Source organism: Stegostoma tigrinum, chromosome 12, assembly GCF_030684315.1.
Source record: "Stegostoma tigrinum isolate sSteTig4 chromosome 12, sSteTig4.hap1, whole genome shotgun sequence".
Taxonomy (NCBI): domain Eukaryota; kingdom Metazoa; phylum Chordata; class Chondrichthyes; order Orectolobiformes; family Stegostomatidae; genus Stegostoma; species Stegostoma tigrinum.
The window spans coordinates 29,797,275-29,818,175 of NC_081365.1; the positions used below are offsets into that span (position 1 = coordinate 29,797,275).

The 20,901-nt window shown below is 40.0% G+C and overlaps 1 protein-coding gene across 5 annotated transcripts in view; it reads right to left on the minus strand.

Annotated features, from left to right (window-relative positions):
* impg2a (interphotoreceptor matrix proteoglycan 2a) overlaps positions 1 to 14,780 on the minus strand; it is a 93,802-nt gene extending 79,022 nt beyond the window's left edge. For 3 of the 5 annotated variants that reach the window (XM_048541312.2, XM_048541309.2, XM_048541315.2), the window contains exons 1-4: positions 14,648 to 14,780; positions 14,400 to 14,487; positions 11,905 to 12,126; positions 2,854 to 3,020 (exon numbers count right to left, since the gene is read on the minus strand). In XM_048541312.2, the coding sequence (XP_048397269.2) occupies positions 2,854 to 3,020; positions 11,905 to 12,126; positions 14,400 to 14,469 (459 nt within the window). In that variant the 5' untranslated portion in view covers positions 14,470 to 14,487; positions 14,648 to 14,780. The remainder of the gene's footprint in view (positions 1 to 2,853; positions 3,021 to 11,904; positions 12,127 to 14,399; positions 14,488 to 14,647) is intronic. The other 2 variants (XM_048541311.2, XM_048541310.2) reach the window with 2 other exon arrangements.
* Between the last annotated feature and the right edge of the window lie 6,121 nt (positions 14,781 to 20,901).

A 20,901-nucleotide genomic window follows, 5' to 3' on the forward strand; every position in this document is an offset into this window, starting at 1 on the left:
CAACTGGGCTGAAGCAGTCTCAGCTGTCTGGAGGAATGCCCAGTGCTGTAGGGAGAAAGACAATGTCCTTCTCCACTCCATCCGGGTATGTATCACCATCTTTTCTCCAATGCCTAACATTCACTCGATCTCTACTGTGCCCACCTCTTATCGAGGCTCATACTCCACCATTCTCATTGTTGCCTCCAACAACTTTTTCTCACCCACTGCCCCCTCTGACAATGCTAAACCTGCATGTCCTCTGCCCTACTTACTCACTAGAATGGGTACACCCCGCCACTTGCAACAACAGTAACAACTGCGCCACTCACTTTCATCTCCCTTAATGTTTGCCTGTCTCTCCTTCCATGATGAAAACAGCCCATAATAGGGCAAAACAAGTCAAGACAGTTTGTGAGTTACCCAACATTCAACTTCTCATCCCTTAAGAGTCGATCCTGACTCTGGTCACAAGCTGCTGACTGACCATGTCCGAGCTCCTGGACTGATATCAGAGGTTGCCCTTGACTTACTGTGCCAGGGCCCCCTTACTGAAGGTTAATTCCCTTGACTGGATAAGCACAACTGACAACCTTAATAAGCTTCCTGATCTTGTGTTTGGTCTAAACTGCAAGGTAATGCAGTCATACTGTGAATCTGCTATCTCTGGCCGAGGGGCAAAGTGCAAAAAGAAATGGCAAGGCAGGGACGCTGTGAGCATCCATGTAGGGTCCAAACGAGTGAGAGTTAACAGAGCAATTGAAAAAGCCCAGAGATGCAGCATTGTCCAGTCTGTGAGCAGGTGCATGTCCCTAAACTGCAGCGTTACAACTACGGCTGCAATTGTGCTGAGAGGTGCAGCACTGAAGTGCAGCAAGGTACTATAAGTGGATCGAAGGTGTGCAAAAGCAATTTTTAGAGGCTACCACATTTTAGAAGCCAATGTCCATGGATGATATGGCATGCATGTTGCCAGGTATCCATTCTGACTTCCAAGTCAAGAATTATCAGCATCTAGTTTGCCTGCAGCAAATGCTAAGATAGAAAGCTGCATATTATGGAGGTGAGATCCATAGTTAGCCAAGAATTTTCTTTAACAGGCAACCCACCACTGCTTGAGGAGAATCTCTCCTCGACATCCAGAATTTAGTCAAAAGGTGCAGTGAGTTATTTACAACATGGATTTGGGACTTCTCACATGATTCTCTCACCATAGCCTACACCATTCTGGCTCCTGCAAGATTCGAGCCCACGAAACTACCTTTGATAGTGGTGTAAGAAAAGAATCTTATTTACTACTGCCTGTGAAGGAAACAATCCTTCCTGTCTTATATGTTTTGGCCTGTATGTGACCCCAGACCCACAATAACCTGGTTGGCTCTGACGTGGCCTATTAAGCCGCTCTGTCAAAGGAGATTAAATACAAATAACAAATGCTGGCCTGGTGATATCCACATCCCAGAGAACAAAATAAGTGAAATACTGAATACTTGTCTTTGTAAATGGCTAACTTTTTTTAAAAAATGCCTATTAGCATGGTAGGAGCATTAAATTCAGGGGTTATTTAGGGCAAAAAAAGCTCTACTTATATGAGTCATTAGGTTACTATGAATAACCAACTCAGTGACTCCATACAAGGGAAATACTTCATTCTGTTGCCAAACTCACTGTGTGCCTGTTTAGAAATAGAATGCTTTTGACATCCAAAACTCCACAAAGCATACCATAAGGATGGTGTAACATCTTTTCAGCAGAATTATAAAAACACCTGTTGTGTGAAGTATATTTAAGAATATTAGCAGTGAAATAATTCATTTTGATGATGTTTAATAGGACAGTAACAATTGTATAGTGGAAACTGCTTATATTATACATTTCTAAATTCTTATCACTCTCCCGTGGTCCTCATTGTTGGTTTGGACGAGGAACCTAATTGCAAAACTGCCCTGATCTGGCCAGTTCCTGCATTATAGTGAACAAGATTTTGTTTTGGCAGTGCTTATCATAATCAGAGCAGGTGCAGAGACAGAAAGAAACAGAATCATGTAAACACATGTTACATTCCAAGTCCTTTCAAGGTATTTAAGGATCAATGATAAATCCTATCTAACTCGATATCCTACATGAGCCATTTTACTTGTAATTTGTTTACTAGTGCTCCATATACCTATAAAAGTACAGCCATCTGACATCTTAAGAGAATGGGCTATAGGTATATCATGCCAGCTGGCCTCTTTCAGAAAATGAGTCAAATGTTCCAATAAAATTCAAACTCTCTTGAGAAGCATATAACCAAGTTTTATCCCAATTTAAGACAATGTTCTGTAGAATCATATTCTCCCACATTCACAACACAGTTTATGGATTAAAAGGTGAGCACAATCGAGAGTTCTGTTGACCAGGTAAAAGTTAGTTTGGATCCCTGTTTATGCTGAGTTACATGATCTGATGGGGTAGTGCTAACAGTATTATAATTTATACTACGACTATTAGCTGGAGAAGAGAAAAGGCAGCCAATCTGCCTCTCACTGATTGTCTTCCAGTGTCCCCTGCTGGAATCAAGTGTGTGTAAACATCAAAGGAGAACACAGCCAAATAATAGGGCCCCCACGATCACTGGCCAGGTCCACACTTGAGGAATAACCAATTGGACAAAGAACTGGTGGGTGACTGCTGCCAATGGACCTACATCTTAGCATGAGTCAGTCTTTATAAAATCGGGATGGAGAAAATGCAAAGGAAATATTAAAGCGGAAAAAAGCTGGTGGAAAAATTGAAGGAGAAATTGTGAGGGAAAACAAGAGTTATATGACAGAACAATAATCTAATTAATTACAGAGAAATGTTACATGTCAATTACAATACAAGAATTACCTCCTTCATCAGGGTTTGGTGTTCCTCTGATTGGCTGAAATTTACACCAATGTCAAAAATATTTATGAATCCTTGATCACACACATTCATCCAGGCTTCATGTTCATGGCGCGCAGGTAGCCTGTCCCAGAATGTTTTGAATGCTTCCCATACAGCCTCCTGGCACACTAAGAAACATAAGCAGCAAGTAACATATCTGGTGATTCTCAAACTTTTTCATAAATTCGCAACAAAGTGTTCAAACCTGAGAAGCAATATGAGATGCAAATTCAATTTGAATAGTGAAATGCATTCCTGACTGGAGCGTGTGTTTGTTTTTTTAAGATTGGCTTGGCATCTAACAACTGTAGAAATCTCTCAGCATGCTTAGTAGTCTGCAAATGAACCCATTGAGAATTTAAGAGTATTTGCTCACCAGCAAGTGTACATACTCTCCCTAAACTCAGAATGCTTAAGGGCAACTTGGCAACAACCAGAGGTAAACAAACCTTAAGTGTGCACTTAGTATTGCATGAATTTAACCATTCAAAGCAAAGTTAAGGCCCCCCACTGCCTTGATGATGCAAAGTACAGCTCAAATTATTACTTTACTGCAGTTTCTTCGATCCGACCTTCTGTTTGCAAGAGTGGCATCTGAGAACGACCCTGATCACAAATCTCCCAAAAAAATCATTAATAGATGTCCATTAGACAACTGACAAGTGCAAATTTGAATTTTTACTGGATGAAGAGCAGATACCAGGACATTCTTCATGAAAGTAACATTGCAAACTATGAAAGGCATCAATCTGTAACTATCATCCTCCTAACCACATAGTAGACACACATCTGTTGAGCAGTATTTTAATCAGTTGGTGGTGCTGAATATTAAGGCACTAATCAATCAAGGTCAACTCTGTTGGATGGGGATGGGGTATGTTCTTTTGGATGCCGGATACTAGGCTCCCAGAGAAACTGTTCTACTTGGAATTGAGGTGAGCCGGAGAATTGGCGGGCTGCAGAAATGTTCTACGGACATCGTTAAAGGTTCACTGAAAAGGTCAAACATACCCGCCAACTCATGGGAAATCTCAGCCTTTGACCAATCAAAATGGAGGAGGTTCATTCAGTAATGCACTGAACTTATCGCTGGGCTTCATCAGGAAAGTGCAGAGGAGAAGGTGAGGCTCTGGAGGGATTACACCAGCTACCAAGTGACTGACTTACTGAACCACTCAAACACCACCTGCCTGACCTATGGTGAAGCCTGCAAATCACACACTAAACTTCTGAGAGCCCACCAAACTGGAAGGAAAGCAAGTCATCCTCAATCCTGAGGGTCTGACTACAAGAGGTATTGAATATAGAGAACTGAGTTCAGTAAAAAATGTCAGCTTCCTTAAGATTCGCTCAGGTTAGGCATCAGACTTTTGTTCTATGATCTTGAACTCAACACTTAACAATGCCCACTAGCAACCCTAGAACAAAAGTTCCAAATGTCCTCATTAACAATAGGATTAGAAACTCGGGATCATTAATGGGCTTGTGCAGGACAGTTAACAAAGTACCAGTCATTTTGATGCTGGAGACTTATATGCCACTTTACTTACCACTAACTGTTTAATTCTTGTTCAGGTTCTGTAACAAAATGACATGTTCTTAAAGTTCACAGAACTACTATACCTATTAACAATCAATTAGACTGAATGGATTTTATCACTTCTGCTTGTACTGCTTTGGAAACACACACTGACCTGATTGTATGTTCTGACTGGGTCCTCAAGTGAACCACTAAAATGTTGATGAGGGTGGGCAGCAAGCTCAGCACAAAGTCCTGTGCCAAATTGGAGCTGGGCTCCTCCATACTCTGAGATATTAATTGTGGGTCTCTTTGTGGACTTCCAGACTCATCAGCCTTGTTCTGCAACCTGCTAGACTCAAGTCTTCATCTGAACTGTCAGCAGCAAAACTGAACATGTATGCCATTAACCTCTGGTGACATGGCACCAGCAACACCATTGGCCCCTGGCTATCAGCCACTTACGTCCAATGTCTTGCCACAGGTTCCACCTTTAAGCCATTCTCTAAAGTATGTAGACTATCTCGGCTGGTGACAATGAGGGTGAGTGCTGGTAATTCTTCTGCACCACTATCATCCTGCAGCCCACCTTTTGTTTTTTCCTTCACCAGTGCCAGAGTAGTTTATGGTTCTTCGATATCTGAGAGGAGGCAGCACACTGATAGGTTTGCAGGGAGGGAAGAAGGAAGAATTGCATGTTTACATTGTCTGCTGCTTGTAAATCAGAAGAGATTGTACGATGAAGGGGAAATGAGATTTGAGAAGCAGTATCATGTATGAGGATATTGTCAGCTTTCAGGTTGTCAGCTCCACAACATGCAACGGCCACAGGCTTGGCCTTTCCAATGATGACAGTATCTATGTCCTCCACTGAGGTGAGGACAAGTAGCCATACCCACTCTCCCACTGTATCTGCTGCTGCTTCAGGTTATGAATTCCCTTTTCACGCAACAGATAGGGAAGTGTGTCAAGGAGTGAGGTGCAGTGTGCTTATATGTTGTGGCTTTCGTGGTTGATTAGCTGACAGCGCATGCTAGCTATGAGATATGAGGCTTGCAGCAGTGTTGAGAATGTGAGGATGAAGCAAAACTATGAATGTGAGCTGTAAGTCGTGATTGATGGAGGTAGTTAATAGGTGAACAATGGTCATGTGGTGCATTTTACAGTGTGTGAAGCTAGAAATGGAGTGATAAGTGACACTTGAAGTCACATTCACTGACCTAGGCAGCTGGTGTGAGGTGACTGAACATTTTGCAGCACTGTACCCAGGCCCTTGGGGCTAGACTCTTGATATTGCCTGGACACACGAATTTCACAAAGTTTGCGTGGAGTAACTCCTGGCTGCCTGTGGATAGATGACAGGTTTCTTCCTCTCCAGCTTCAGCAAGGCCAACAACCAGTTGGAAGATCTTGGATCCCAGTGCCAGCCAATTTTGGGTATTCACTTTGGCAAAAATCTCTTTCAAAAGATTTCCAGTACCTTTATTAACCACAATGCACCTCCTTTATGAGGTGCAGAATGGCAGTAAACAGGATAAGGCACGTTTAATCCATTGTGCCTTGATTCCATGACTTTGTGCTTCTTGTTCAGGCATGCAACCAACAAAGAATGAGCTGAGATTTGGCAGCAACTACAAGCATTTAATTTAGGAGGCAGCATTAGATTTACATGTTGCCAACATCAGAAACATTTAGAATAGGCTAATCCTGCATCAGCATGCTAATGTCTGTATTCAAATTTTGCCCAATTTCATAATTAGGGTGTTCAAACTTAGTCAGAACCCACAATTCTCACAATATAGAAGGCTGTTGGTGAGGAATGATATTCAGTCCCTTGCGAGGGAGGGCATAGAATCAGGAGATGTAGAGTCAGTATGGATAGAGCTGAGGAGTTCTAAGGGTAGAAAGACCCTAATGGGAGTTATCTACAGGCCCCCAAACAATAGTCTGGATGTAGAGTGTAAGTTGAATCAGGGGTTGGAATTGGCCTGTCGCAAAAGTGTTACTAAAGTTGTATTGGGGGATTTCAACATGCAGGTAGACTGGGAGAATCAGGATGGTACTGGACCCCAAGAAAGGGAGTTTGTGGAGTGCCTCCGAGATGGATTCTTGGAACAGCTGGTACTGGAGCCAACAAGGGAGAAGGCAATTCTGGATCTGGCATTATGCAACGAACCGGATTTGATCAGGGACCTCGAAGTAAAGGAGCCATTAGGAGGTAGTGACCATAATATGATAAGTTTTATTCTGCAGTTTGAGAGGGAGAAGGGAGAATCGGAAGTGTCAGTATTGCATTTGAACAAAGGGAACTATGGAGCTATGAGGGAGGAGGTGGCCAAAGTTCAGTGGTTCAGACCCCCGCAGGGATGGCCGTGGAACAACAATGGCAGGTATTTCTGGATATAATGCAGAAGGTGCAGGATCAGTTCATTCCAAAGAGGAAGAAAGATCCTAAGGGGAGGCAGGGACGGCCTTGGCTGACAAGGGAAGTTAAGGACTGTATAAAGATTAAAAAGAAGTATAACATAGCCAAGATGAGCGGGAAGCCGGAGGACTGGGAACGTTTTAAAGAGCAACAGAGGATAACTAAAAAGGCAATATGTGGAGAAAAACTGAGGTACGAAGGCAAACTGGCCAAAAATATAAAGGAGGATAGTAAAAGCTTTTTTAGGTATGTGAAAAGAAAAAAAATGATTAAGACTAAAATTGGGCCCTTAAGGACAGAAACGGGTGAATTTATTATGGGGAGCAAGGAAATGGCAGAAGAGTTGAATAGGTACTTTGGATCTGTCTTCACTAGGGAAGACACAAGCAATCTCCCAGACGTCATAGTGGCTGAAGGACTTAGGGTAATGGATGAACTGAAGGGAATTTATATTAGGCAGGAAATGGTGTTGGATAGACTGTTAGGTCTGAAGACTGATAAGTCCCCGGGACCTGATGGTCTGCATCCCAGGGTACTTAAGGAAGTGGCTCTACAAATTGTGGACGCATTGATAATTATTTTCCAATGTTCTATAGATTCAGGATCAGTTCCTGCGGATTGGAGGGTGGCTAATGATGTCCCACTTTTCAAGAAAGGAGGGAGAGAGAAAACAGGGAATTATAGACCGGTTAGCCTGACGTCAATAGTGGGAAAGACACTGGAGTCAATTATAAAAGATGAAATTACGAATCATTTGGATAGCAGTAACAGGACAGGTCAGAGTCAGCATGGATTTACGAAGGGGAAATCGTGCTTGACTAATCTTCTGGAATTTTTTGAGGACGTAACCTTGAAGATGGACATGCGAGAGCCAGTGGATGTAGTATACCTGGACTTTCAGAAAGCCTTTGATAAAGTCCCAATTAGGAGATTAGTGAGCAAAATTAGGGCACATGGTATTGGGGGCAAAACACTGGCTTGGATTGAAAATTGGCTGGCTGACAGGAAGCAAAGAGTAGTAATAAACGGGTCTCTTTCGGAATGGCAGGCAGTGACCAGTGGGGTACCACAAGGTTCAGTGCTGGGACCACAGCTATTTACAATATGCATTAATGACATAGATGAAGGCAATAAAAGTAATATTAGCAAATTGCTGATGACACAAAGCTGGGTGGCAGGGTGAAATGTGAGGAAAATGTTATGAGAATACAGGGTGACTTGGACAGGCTAGATGAGTGGACGGATGCATGGCAGATGCAGTTTAATGTGGATAAATGTGTGGTTATCCACTTTGGTGGCAAGAACAGGAAGGCAGATTACAATGTAGATGGAGTCAAGTTAGGTAAAGGGGAAATACAACGAGATCTAGGTGTTCTTGTACATCAGTCAATGAAAGCAAGCATGCAGGTACAGCAGGCAGTGAAGAAAGCTAATAGCATGCTGGCCTTCATAACAAGAGGAATTGAGTATAGGAGCAAAGAGGTCCTTCTGCAGCTGTACAGGGCCCTGGTGAGACCGCTCCTGGAGTATTATGTGCAGTTTTGGTCTCCAAATTTGAGGAAGGACATTCTGGCTATTGAGGGAGTGCAGCGTTCACGAGGTCAATTCCCGGAATGGCGGGGCTATCATATGTTGAACATTTGGAGCGACTGGGCTTGTATACACTTGAGTTTAGGAGGATGAGAGGGGATCTGATTGAGACGTATAAGATAATTAAAGGATTGGACAACCTGGAGGCAGGAAGCATGTTTCCATTGATGGGGGAGTCCAGAACCAGAGGACACAGTTTAACAATAAGAGGTAGGCCAGTTAGAACAGAGTTGAGGAGAAACTTCTTCACCCAGAGAGTGGTGGATATATGGAATGCTCTGCCCCAGAAGGCAGTGGAGGCGAAGTCTCTGGATACTTTCAAGAAAGAGATAGATAGAGCTCTTAAAGATAGTGGAATCAAGGGTTATAGGGATTAGGCAGGAATAGGATATTGATTGTGGATGATCAGCCATGATCATAATGAATGGTGGTACTGGCTCAAAGGGCCGAATGGCCTACTCCTGCACCTATTGTCTATTGTCTGCAATACTGTTAAAATGTCTGCGCATCTTGTGTATTCAGCAGGGTCTTGCATGATCTATCTGAACTGGCCTTCTTGTTTTATTTTGTATAAGTGATTGAAATCAAGTAGGTGGCTGTTAGAGAATAAATTTAAAGCCGATTAGAACAGACAGGACTTGCCCCTGCACACCATGATCATATGAAAAGTAATGAATTTCACTGGAATTTACAACAATGCACATTCAATTCTTATTGTTACAAAGTCTAAATCTTTGCCGAATATGATGAAAGAAGACAGTTTTTTGGTTTTGTTATGGCTTCATCCAGCACTATCGACATCCTGGGGGCTATCAACCATCAGAAACTCAACTGCACTCACCACATAAACACGGTGGCGACAAGGGCAGGTCAGAGGCCAGGAACACTGCGGCAAATAACACACATCCTGCTTCCCCAGAACCTGTCCATCTACAAGGCATAAGTCAGGAGTGGATGAGTGCAGCCCCAACAACACTCAAGAAGCTTGACACCATCCTGAACAAAGCAGCCCGCTTGATTGGTATTAATCCACAAGCATCCACTCCCTCCACCACCAATGCTCAGTAGTAGCAGTGTGTACTATCTACAAAATACACTGTGGAAATTCACCAAAGATCCTCAGACAGCACCTTCAAAACCCATGACCACTTCCATCTAGAAGGTCAAGGGCAGCAGATACATAGGAACACCAACACCTTCAAGATCCCCTCCAAGCCGCTCACCATCCTGACTTGGAAATATATCGCCATTCCTTCACCACTGAGTCAAAATCCTGGAATTCCCTCTCTAATGGCATTGTGGGTCAACCCACAGAAGATGGACTGCAACGGTTCAAGAAGGCAGCTCACTACCACCTCCTCAAGGACAACTACGGGACAGTCAATAAATGACAGTCAGAAATTGATGATGCCCACATCCCACAAATGAATAAATTTTAAAAATCATTATTTCACAACTGCCTTGAATATTCTTTCACATACGGTAATAGTGAGCCTTTCTGTAAGCAGTCTGAATAGCTTGCATTCAGAAATGTGCCTACACTACATAATGACTATAATACAATTAAACTTTAGTTCTACCTGATACTACAGAACAACCCGAGGGACATGACATCAAGTCTCCCTATGAACCAAACTGGATGTTATATTGTTCATACGTGCCCTTCTTCAATTACTCTGAAGATGGACATTAGCAATTAGAGAGACCGGGCCAGGTACAAATTGATGAGCCATTTCATCTTTTAACATAAAGATTGAAAGAAATCTGGATGCTGCAAATCAGAAACAAAAACAGAAATTGCTGGAAAAGCTCAGCATCGGTGAAGAGAAATCAGAGTTCCTGTTTCAGGTCCTGCAGAATAACAGAGGTAATTCAATCTCACTTTAATCTTACTAACCATAGAAGACTCCTTAGCAACAAAGATACCAAAAAGCACTTGCATTATCTCTACAAATTAGCTTTATTAACTTTTTCCTCGTTAGACTTCTGATTCTGTCCAACTTTGTTTTTGAGATGTGCCTCACTGAGCTAAGCTACGTCTCAAACAAACAGTGATAATTGTGAAGTAACTGAGCAGGTCTGGCAGTATCTGTGGAAAGAGAAAGTGTTAATATTTTGAGTCTGGTACGATTCTTCCTCATCAGTCCAACAATTGGCCATTTGTCTCTCTGCCAAATATTGCCTGGAGGTTTACAGTTCATGTCCAGTGTTGTCAATGTAGAATACCATTAAAATATTTTATCCAACTACAGTCATTTCTAAGCTGTTATGCAGCCATGTACAGAGTTTAGCAGGAATATTGCTATGTGTCTCTATGTATCTTTCTAAATATCCAGCTCTGTGAGAGGGATAAATTTTGACGCCTTCACAATCAATGACTCATCATTAGGCTCACTGAATAAGCCAACTACCACCTCCCTTCTTCAAATACAAACTTAAACAATGTTGAGAGGGGTGTTCTATGAGGAGAGATGAAGTAGAACAGCCCAATACCATTCGAATTTAGAAAAATAAATGTTATCTCCTTGCAATGTATAAAATTCTGGCAGGATTGACAGAGATTGTTTCCTGTGGCTGGACAATACTGAGCAAGAGGTGCAATCTCAGGGTAAGTGCTTTGATATTCAGGACTGCGATGAGGAGGGTTGTGAATTTTGGAATTCTCTACTTCAGGAGCTGTGGCATCTCAAGTCAATGAGTTTATTCAATACATAATTCAAGAGATTCGGGCAAGAAGTTAAATCATGAGATATCGGGTTGGACCAGCAAGTGGAGGTAATTTAGGTCAATAATGACCAACTATTAGGTCACGAGCTTACTATTAACACCCATTCTGTATCTATACCCTGCCTCTCATGTCATTAGCACCCTCAGCATGTATTCCACTTGCTCCTCCTCCCCATTTGTCATCTGCATAAGAACAATCATTTTCCAGTCCACTTCAGATCCAAAAAAGAATCACATTGGACTTGACGCATTAACCTTATTACCCTCTCCACAGGTGCTGTTAGACTTGTTGAGTTTGTTCAGCACCTTCTATTTCTATTTTAGGTTAGCCATGACGTCATTGCAAGATTGAGTGTGCTTCAAGTGTAACATGGTCTATTCCTATTGCTATACCTCTTGTATTTAAAGATCCCTTGCTATTATCAGAATGAAAAAATGACATCCTGGCTTAGTGGAGTCTCATTTGACCCTGATCAAATCAGTCTGCAAGGGGCTAAATGCAACGTTTCACAATCTAACTCACCTGGCTTTAATATATAATGTTGGTGCCAGCAGAGTTCTGCGAAATGCATTTTTCTAAATACAAGACTAAATACATAGATTACCCCTAAATCATTTCTGTGAAGAAATAAATTCAAAAAACTCACAAAATAGGACAGGCACATACAAATGGACAGAGGTATTACATAATAGTGACATGTCACTGATGAGGGATTGGGTAAATTTAAATAAGGAATGGGAATTTTCTTACCTCTCAGCTTATAATATTTGAGATAGTTGCCAATGGCTTGTGAGATTGTTTCCTCTGGGCATAGTTTAACACCATTCGGAAATAAAAAGGATCGTTTTTGTCTGTAAATCAAATCTTTCGTTTGCTTGTCACTCACAGTCACTGAAGATTGAATGTTACGAGGAGAAAGACTTCTGGAGCCTTTGTGCAGTCTACTCTCATCTGTTGCTGTCTTTAACACAACTGCAACAGAAAAATTTAAATGATCTGTTTGATTTGTTGATCTGTTGATCTAATTTTTAAGGCGTTATACTTTAAATAGCAGCATTTCTGCTCTGAATACATGTTTCACAATATCTGACTATTTAGACACTGAGACTATTTGCAAAGTTTAAAAAAAATGGAATCAGAAAATATGAGCACTCCCCCCACAACCTCACCAGAAAAAATATTAAGAATTAACAGCCACATTAAACAAAGGTAGAATTTGATTTATGGGTGGATAGAGTCAGACAATGAAATTCCCTTCAAAAATTTTGTAAAAACCGCTGAATTCCATGTGATCATAAGTATAATGCAGCTTGAGTTGTCACTAGAGAACATATCCTTCAATATTTTGTGTCTCATTGTGTGTGTTAATCAAGAAAACCTCATCATCACAGCACTAGTCACATATTGAAAAAAGTGCATCAAATTATACCATCAATAAGAACAAAACTTTCATGTTGGATTTCTCAACTTACTCAACAACTTCAAACTGCTAATACAGTTAAACTAATTTATGTTAGGCAGCAAAATATACCACAGATGCTGTTAATTGGAAATAAAAATAGTGCTGGAAATACCCTGTAGATCTGGCAATATCTGTGGAGAACGAAACAGAGTTATTCCTACAAATCCAAAATGACCCTTCTTCTGAATGCTGGCAGACCAGCTGGGGTTTTCCAGCACTTTTTAAATACAAATGAAATTTTAAACTATACTCATGGAATTATGTTAATTGTCAGGTCCTGTAACTCAAAATTGCCTTAGTTAATATGATTATTTATTTACAGCATTAAATTGATGATATTTGTAATTATAATGATCACTATGCTGCATAGAATGAAAGTAAGCACACCTATAGATCAGCAACATTTTAGATAACATGAGAACTTAACTAATGAGATTATCCTGAAACTTTTATTCAGAATTCCAACCTGTGCAGGGTCAACTGATTACCAAATAACATGAATTTATTTCACTACAGCATTTTTAAAAAATGCTCTTTTCTGATAAATATTAGTTAACTGCTATAAAGTCTGCTATAAACCTCTTGAATATAAAGTGCACTTTCTCTTGTTTCCATTTTGATGTACTGACTGACTGAAATGAATTTCTTTAGCAGGTTTTTTTGGTGAATAATGGAGACATACAGAGTATAAAGGTCCCATGTTCATTCTCAAGTGTCTGCACTGAGCTGCCTGCTTTCAGACAGGGCGGTAACTGTGATGTTAGTCCCAATCTTCTTGTCTATAAGAGTAGGAAAATGGCCAGGTTTTCCACTCAGAATCATGAGTTAGCATCACCAGCCAGAAAACCAGGTAAATGGACAAAGGGTGGAGGCAACATAAGGCTTAGTTGTGGTATAACCCATAGAGGAATATGCTGGGAACACTTACTGTCAAGGCTCAGACATGAATCATAGTCAGTTTGTGCCAGATACAGGAGAGGCAAGGGACAAAAGAAAATCTGTTCCAAGAACTAAAAAGGAGGCATTTAAAAATAAAAATTGCATTTGCTTCAGCACAATTTGGATTCTCAAATTAAAAAGACTTCTACTATATGTGTCTTTCACAGCCACAGGATTTCCTGCAGTGCTGGACAAACACTGAGGTACTTCTGAAGTACAGCCATTACCGTCAACATGCTTCCACAAACAGCAAATTGACATAAGCCAGAGACAGTCTTGTTTTTGTGTGATGTCGATTAAGAAAAAAAACATTGGCTGGAGCACTAGGAATAACTTTCCTGCTCTTCTTTTTTGATAATAGATTAATGGAATCTTTCCACTCCACCTGAAAGAGCAGACAAATTCACTTTAAGGTCTGGTCCAAAAGGCAATAACTCTGACAATGCAGTACTGCCTCAGCACTGCTCCTGATGCCAACTTTCAATTACTGTATCATGGAATCATACAGACCTACAGCATATAAAGAGGCCCTTTGGCCTATTGTGTCTGCGCAGATCAAAAACATCAACCTAACTCTTCTAATCCCATTTTGCTGCCCATAGCCTTGTATGCCTTGGCAACACCAGTGTAGATCTAAATACTTCTTAAATACGGGTTTCCGCCTCCAGAACCCTCCCAAGCATCGTGCTCAAGTCCTGCAAGTGGGGCTTTGTACTGATATAAATGTATGTTAAAGCAATATAAATGTTACAATTTTTCTGTTGCATTACTAGTGTCAAACGTAGATGTATTTTGCGATGGAACATTATACCTTTTCAGTTGAAATAATCTGAAAATCCTTTACCTGAATTCGTCAATATAACGTAATTGAATAAAACGACATATAGAGCCACTTTCCACCAATAACCGAGCATTCTTCAGCCTCACTACAACTTAAAGAAAACAAAGAAACAATGAAAGCAACGCAGCACAGGAAGTGATGGTAACGAGACCTGTTTAAATTCGACAAAAGCGCCATCGATAATAACTTGCTCTGTCAGAGTGAGGATCTGAGACAACCTTTTAAACATCCCATTCCTATTTTCAACTCACCTTCTCAATATCTGTTTATGATTTTAATGCAAGTGGAAGGAGGCTCAAAGGAGACTTGGTTCCGAAGACAGTTGCTCTTTCTGCCGGACGCGATTTCAGTGACAATTCTTTCTCCCTAATCGGCTTTGCTAAGCTGTTCCCATTATAGAAAAGGCGTCAGAAACGGGTGTTAGCAGGTTGACGAGAAATGAGCGCCCGTAGCTGCAATTAATTTCAAAAATCATAACGGCAAAACTTACAATAATATCGTCGCGATACTTCCCAATACTATATTATGTGAATGGAATTCCATACCTTCCTTTACTGACAAAGTTACAATTCTGTAGGTTATTTTATAAATAACACAGGTGAAGTTGGAGGTTGAGTGTAAGTTTAAATTCATTTTTCCTCACTGGAATCTAATTATAAACGTGGTTAACGACTGTAATTGTTTAAGTCTTCACGATTTTCTCTCTGTCAGAATGTTTCGCTGTAACGGCGCCGTTCATTTTACACCTGAAATGACAGATAGATGTTTTGGACGATATTTTAGCACGTTCTGGAGTCTGTGCCCGCTCCCCAGCAACTGTTCCTTTTTTCAGTCCCACTCACTGACCTTTCATTTCTGACTATTTCTTTTTCAGTTTGTGCGCTTATCGAATTCCTTTTGGAAACTTACAATTGAAGCTGCCCTCACTAAAGTCTCAAAGTAATTCTGATCCAAACCTCGCTGCATAAGAAGGCTCTTTGCCTCCTGGCCCTTGCTTCCTTTACCGATTACCTAACTAACAACATCCATCGTTTCCGAACCATATAGAAATAGTTTCTCCCTATCTATCGCATGTAAACCCTCCCCTTTTGAACATTTCATCTTAACTTTCTCTTCCTAAACATTCACCTCAGCTTTTTCCAATTTATCCCTGTCATTAAAGTCTCATTCTTGGAAGCAATTTCACCTCTTTCTTTAAAGATCTCATATTCTTGTTAAAGTGTAAGGCCTAGAAATAGTGACAATGATCTAGTTGAGGCTAAACTAGTGTTTAACAAAGGTTAATCATAACTTCCTTCTTTTTAACCTCTACTTATAAAGCCTAGCATCCTCTTCACTTTAAAGCTGCTTTCTTCACCTGCATGGACACCTTCAACCATTTGTGCACACATATACCCAGGGCTTTCTGCCTCTTTAGAACAATGTCCTTCGTTCTCCATGGACATTGGGTTGCTGAAAAGGTGGTATCGAATTTTCAGAAAAGGAAATCAATGGGAAACAAGTTATAAGGCCTGACAATCCCATTCAAGGATCCTTATAGAGATGTACAGCATGGAAACGGACCGTTCGTTCCAACTCGTCCATACCAACCAGGTATCCTAAATTAATCTAGTCCCTTTTGCCAACATCAGGCCCATATCCTGCTAAACCCTTCCTGTTCATATCCCCATCCAGATGCCTCTTAAATGTTATACTTTAGTTATATTCTTCGCTTATAATTACAGAATCATTAAAAAATAAGAATTAGAAAAAAAATGACAACCAATGTTTTAAAATAAAAGTATGGCAGAAAATACTTAAATACAATATGGCCTGGAGAGCCAGTATGATACACATTACCACCTTTCCTTTCTAAGGGCTGTATTCCAGAAAAGTTCAGGTAGTGCTTTTCTGCCAAAATTGGTGAAAAATGAGACACCCGAAACATTATAAATCTATTTCTCTCCCTACACATACAACTGCGACCATTGGGTATTCCAGCATTTTCTTTATTCATAGCACCTTTAACAAAATATTCCAAGACACTTCACATAAACATTATAAAACAAGATATAGCACTAAACTAAACACGGCGATGTTAATGCTACTTGGCCAAAGGAAGAGCTTTTAAGGGGAAAGTGAAGTCTAAGTGCAAAGAGGTTTATTGAAAGAATTCTGCACATAGGGCCCAGGCAGCTGAAGGTATAGCCAGCAATGGCAGATGAATTAAAATTGAGCGTATTCATGAGGTCAGAAATGAGGGAGTACAGATATCTCAGAAGGTACTGGAGCTGGAGAACTTTACAGAGATTAGCAGGGATAGGGCCTCAGAGGGTGAGAATTTTAAAATCAAGCCATTGCTCCAGCTGGAGCTAAAGTAAATCAGTAGGTGCCAAGGTGATAAGTGATCACAGCTTGGTGTAATTTAGGATGACCTCAAGTCCACCCAAGGTTGAACACAACAGAGTGGCCTGTAGTGCATTGTAACAGTCAAGTGTACAGACCGCAAAAACAGAAATAGAGGTTCAGCAGCAAATGAGCTAAGGCAATGGCAGAGTGATACAGTGCAGTGACGTAAGGGTGGTGGAAATGGGCATTTTTAATGATATGGATGATCAGAACCTTGTCTTGGTGTCATATACAATACCATATGATGTTAACAATCTGAGTCAGCTTCAGACAAATGCTAAACTGAGGGACCAAGTCTGAGCAAAATTAATGCTTCAGCTTTGTAATAATTAAGTGGAGGAAGCTAGTATTCATCTGATACTAGATGTCAGACAAGTGGGCCGACAATTTAGAGAGCAGAGAGGGGACAGGGAGATAAAGTTGAGCATCTATAACACAAATTGTGTGGAAACAGGTATGTTTTTGGATAATGTCACCAAGGGGCAGAAGGCAGCTGCTTAGGAGTTCAAGTATAGAGCCTGGAGAACACCGCAGTAACTGTGCCAGAGGGGTGGACAGGACAGATATAAAAAAAATTACAAGTGTACATTGATTAGATATCATTGCTTAGAAGGAAACTTGTCTCATGATCATGGATGAAATTCTTAGTTCTTACTGAATTCTCTCAATTTGTTCTACCTAAACCATTAGCAGTCTCTTCTTCAATTTTCACCTTAGACTCTCTCCACTCCTTATCTGTCATTCTAAGCAAAATGTCAAGTGCTTCATCAAGATATTGGTGAAAATATCCTTGATCAGCCTTGGCAGAGGTGACTTCTAATATCATCACAACTCACCTTATAAGACTGAATGCCCAATCCTGCACCTATTTCTTATATTGTACTTTCTTCTGAGTTCATTGGTCTCTCAATCTTTTTCCATATAAACGTTCCTAACAATAGTCACAGTTAACCTCTTGACCTTTCTATATATGGTAGCTATGGTCCACTCCAATATGATTATGCTGCAAAGGCAGAGCAGCACAACAACTTTCATAAATGCAAGCTAAACTTTGTGGAATTGATCTATAGACACAAGTCAAATAAAGGACTGCAGAAGTTAATAACAGCCTAACCATGTAACCAATGGTAACTATCTCCTATTACTTGCTTGCAACTGTCACCATTCACTTCTGCCTTCCAACCCAAATTGCTCTACTATGTCCTTGAAATCAACTCCCTAAATTACAATTATTTCAAGAACCAATTACCTAGGTAAGATTTCCTGCAATATTTCTGCTGCTATCAATCTGCTCAATCTATCTCCAATCCTGCTTATAATACTCTACCAGTTGAGCAATCACTTTTATCCTGGTTACTTTCCTTTACCAAAATAAAGACCATCTACTCAACTACTTTTTGCTGTTTCTTTCACTTTCACCTTGTGCTAAACATAAACTCACATCATTCTCTACATTCTCTTTTACCTCCACTAATTCTGAGCTCAGTTTATGCATAAGACCCACCTCTTGTCTTCAATCCTATTTACAGCAAACTGCTGGCCACCTAGCTTCCCTTCAAGATTTGGAATCCATCCTTGCTCCCTTAGTACTAAAAAATGTAGAATTGGACATTTATTGCACATAACTCGTTTAGGCACTGATTTCCAAATCTGACTGGACCATAAAAGTACTGCTTTTCTAAAAAAAAATCCAATCATTCGTCAAACATACTTCTCATTCAAGGATAATTCTGGAACCTAAAGATGATTCCCTGTTTCGTTTCCCCATTACTATCAATCTCATGAGGATTCATTCTTCTTACCCTCCACCTCCAATAAATACAAACAGTCCACAAACATTATTTTTACCAAAGACCTCCCCCCCCACCCCAATCAACTATTTCAGCAGCATCTCTCAATTTGACCTTATACTAACCATAAATTTTCATTTTGCTCTAGATTCTTACCTTCATTAGTTGAGTTCATCTTATCCGTGAGACCTACCCTCCTGCTCTCAATCCTACTTACGCCAAACTGCTTGCCATTCGGTTCCCCTTCAAGGTTCCTATGCTAGCCAGGAATGATCGATTACGTCTACCCTCTAAAACCTCTTCATAATATGGGAGACGTCTTTCAGAGCACCCCTCCGCCTTCTCCATGCTGGAGAAAAGGGAGGCCCCAACCTCTTCATTGTGGGAGAATTCAAGTAAAATCTATTCCAGTGGCTCATTTATTTCTAATATGGAGAGTGTGGTCACTCAAGATTTTATTTAAGTTCAACAAAAGCTTTGCTTTTATCAAAAATGTCTGTTAAAAAATTGAACCTAGCATTTTGTTCATTTTTGTCTTTGTTAATAAGAATTGCTACTTTTAGCAATTTGTGCATCTGTACCTTAGATCCTCTACCCAATTTAGATTATTTTATTTTCCATTGAATACTGGCCTCCATATTTGGAAGAAAATGCACATCATACTTAACTGCATTAAAATGCAGCTACCATTTATATGCACTTTCTGCAAATTAACAACTTGTGTTTTATAGTATATTGCCATGACTTAGCTTCGTGATGACATAGAAGCAGAAGAACGTGTAATTTGAATGGCTCGGCTTTATTTGCAAGGTATTCTATATTAGTTTTAATGTTTATATCAGCTATCATTCCATTTAACCTGCTCCAGTCAGATTGAAAGTGGCAGGTTTAATTTACTCCAGCAGGATTATGTTTGGTTGATATGGTCCACTCCAATATGATTACGCTGCAAAGACAGAGCAGCACAACAATTTTCATAAATACAAGCTAAACTTTGTGGAATTGTTCTATAGACAAGTCAAATAAAGGACTGCAGAAGTTAATAGTTGCCATTGGCTACATGATTCTGCTCTGAAGATTCACAGAAGGTACCGATATTCCCCCATATTATCGGTCATTCTTTATACATGGATTACAACCTTTACACACTGTATGCTTACAGATATTGTTATTAAAAGTGTTGCCTCTCTAACACCATTTTACCACAAATAGTGTGTTGCTGCATACATTCGTACTTAGTCTGTGCTGTCCAATTAGGAGCACGACACAAGGAGTAAAAGGAACTGATGCAAATAAAAAGCTAACTGCAGAGGGCACTGCTCAAGATTGACAGTTGTTTATGCAGCCCTAGTTCAAGTACTTAAGAAGAGATAAAAACAAACAGTTATTTCCTTTTAAAATGTTTTAGACACACAAAGTGTAATGATGAACATTATCCAGGAGACTTTTGATAGACATTATTTTAACATGTTTAATAATAGGCATTGCCTTGTAACCAACAGGTTTCAGCTTAAAAAGGTATCCTGGTACTTGATTATTGTTTCTAAAGTTAATGATTTAGTCTTCACTTTTGTCCTACCCCAGTAAATGTACCTAGGTAATAAAGAATTATTCGCTCCTGATTTTACAGTTTTATGGGAGATGTTCAATCAAGTTGGCTTTAGTGGAAAAGTTTTAAATATTATTTCTGACATTTTATTCACTGCTCCTATGCTCCACTTCCCACAGGACCAGTGTAAAATCCTACTAGTTTGGACAAAAAGCCATGATTAACCTGAACTATTGTTAAAATGGCACTTTGCTATCTAATTGTGAAGTGCGAAAACTTTATGGTACATTGGCAAATTTGCCAGAGGGCAAGTGTATAATAAATGGTTGCCTGTTTGTTATTTTTGATCTTGGTTCAAATACAACTTCATCAATATACCACTTCAACACAGAGAAAAGACCAAATTATTGGTTCCCAATTAGGTTATTTACAATAAATTTGTGTCCATGCATTGTTAATTAAGGTATTTGGCCAAGCAAGGTGCTCAGCACTAGGTTGAAGAATGTTCATCCCAACTAAATGTCAATATTGAGCCATGTAACATCCTTCATAGGTTAGCACAGAAAAATCAAAACATTCCATATAACATTTGAACCATTATATTATTAAAATTAATATCAATGTGCTATCAAACTTATTTGCTTCATCTCCATTTGAATTGTTTCTTTTGCACAATATGAAATTAATTATTTTATTTCTATATTTACACATTTGGTTTTGCACTTAACAAGAAAAACTGACAGACCTGTTTTATGGGCAAAAAAAAACTACACATTGG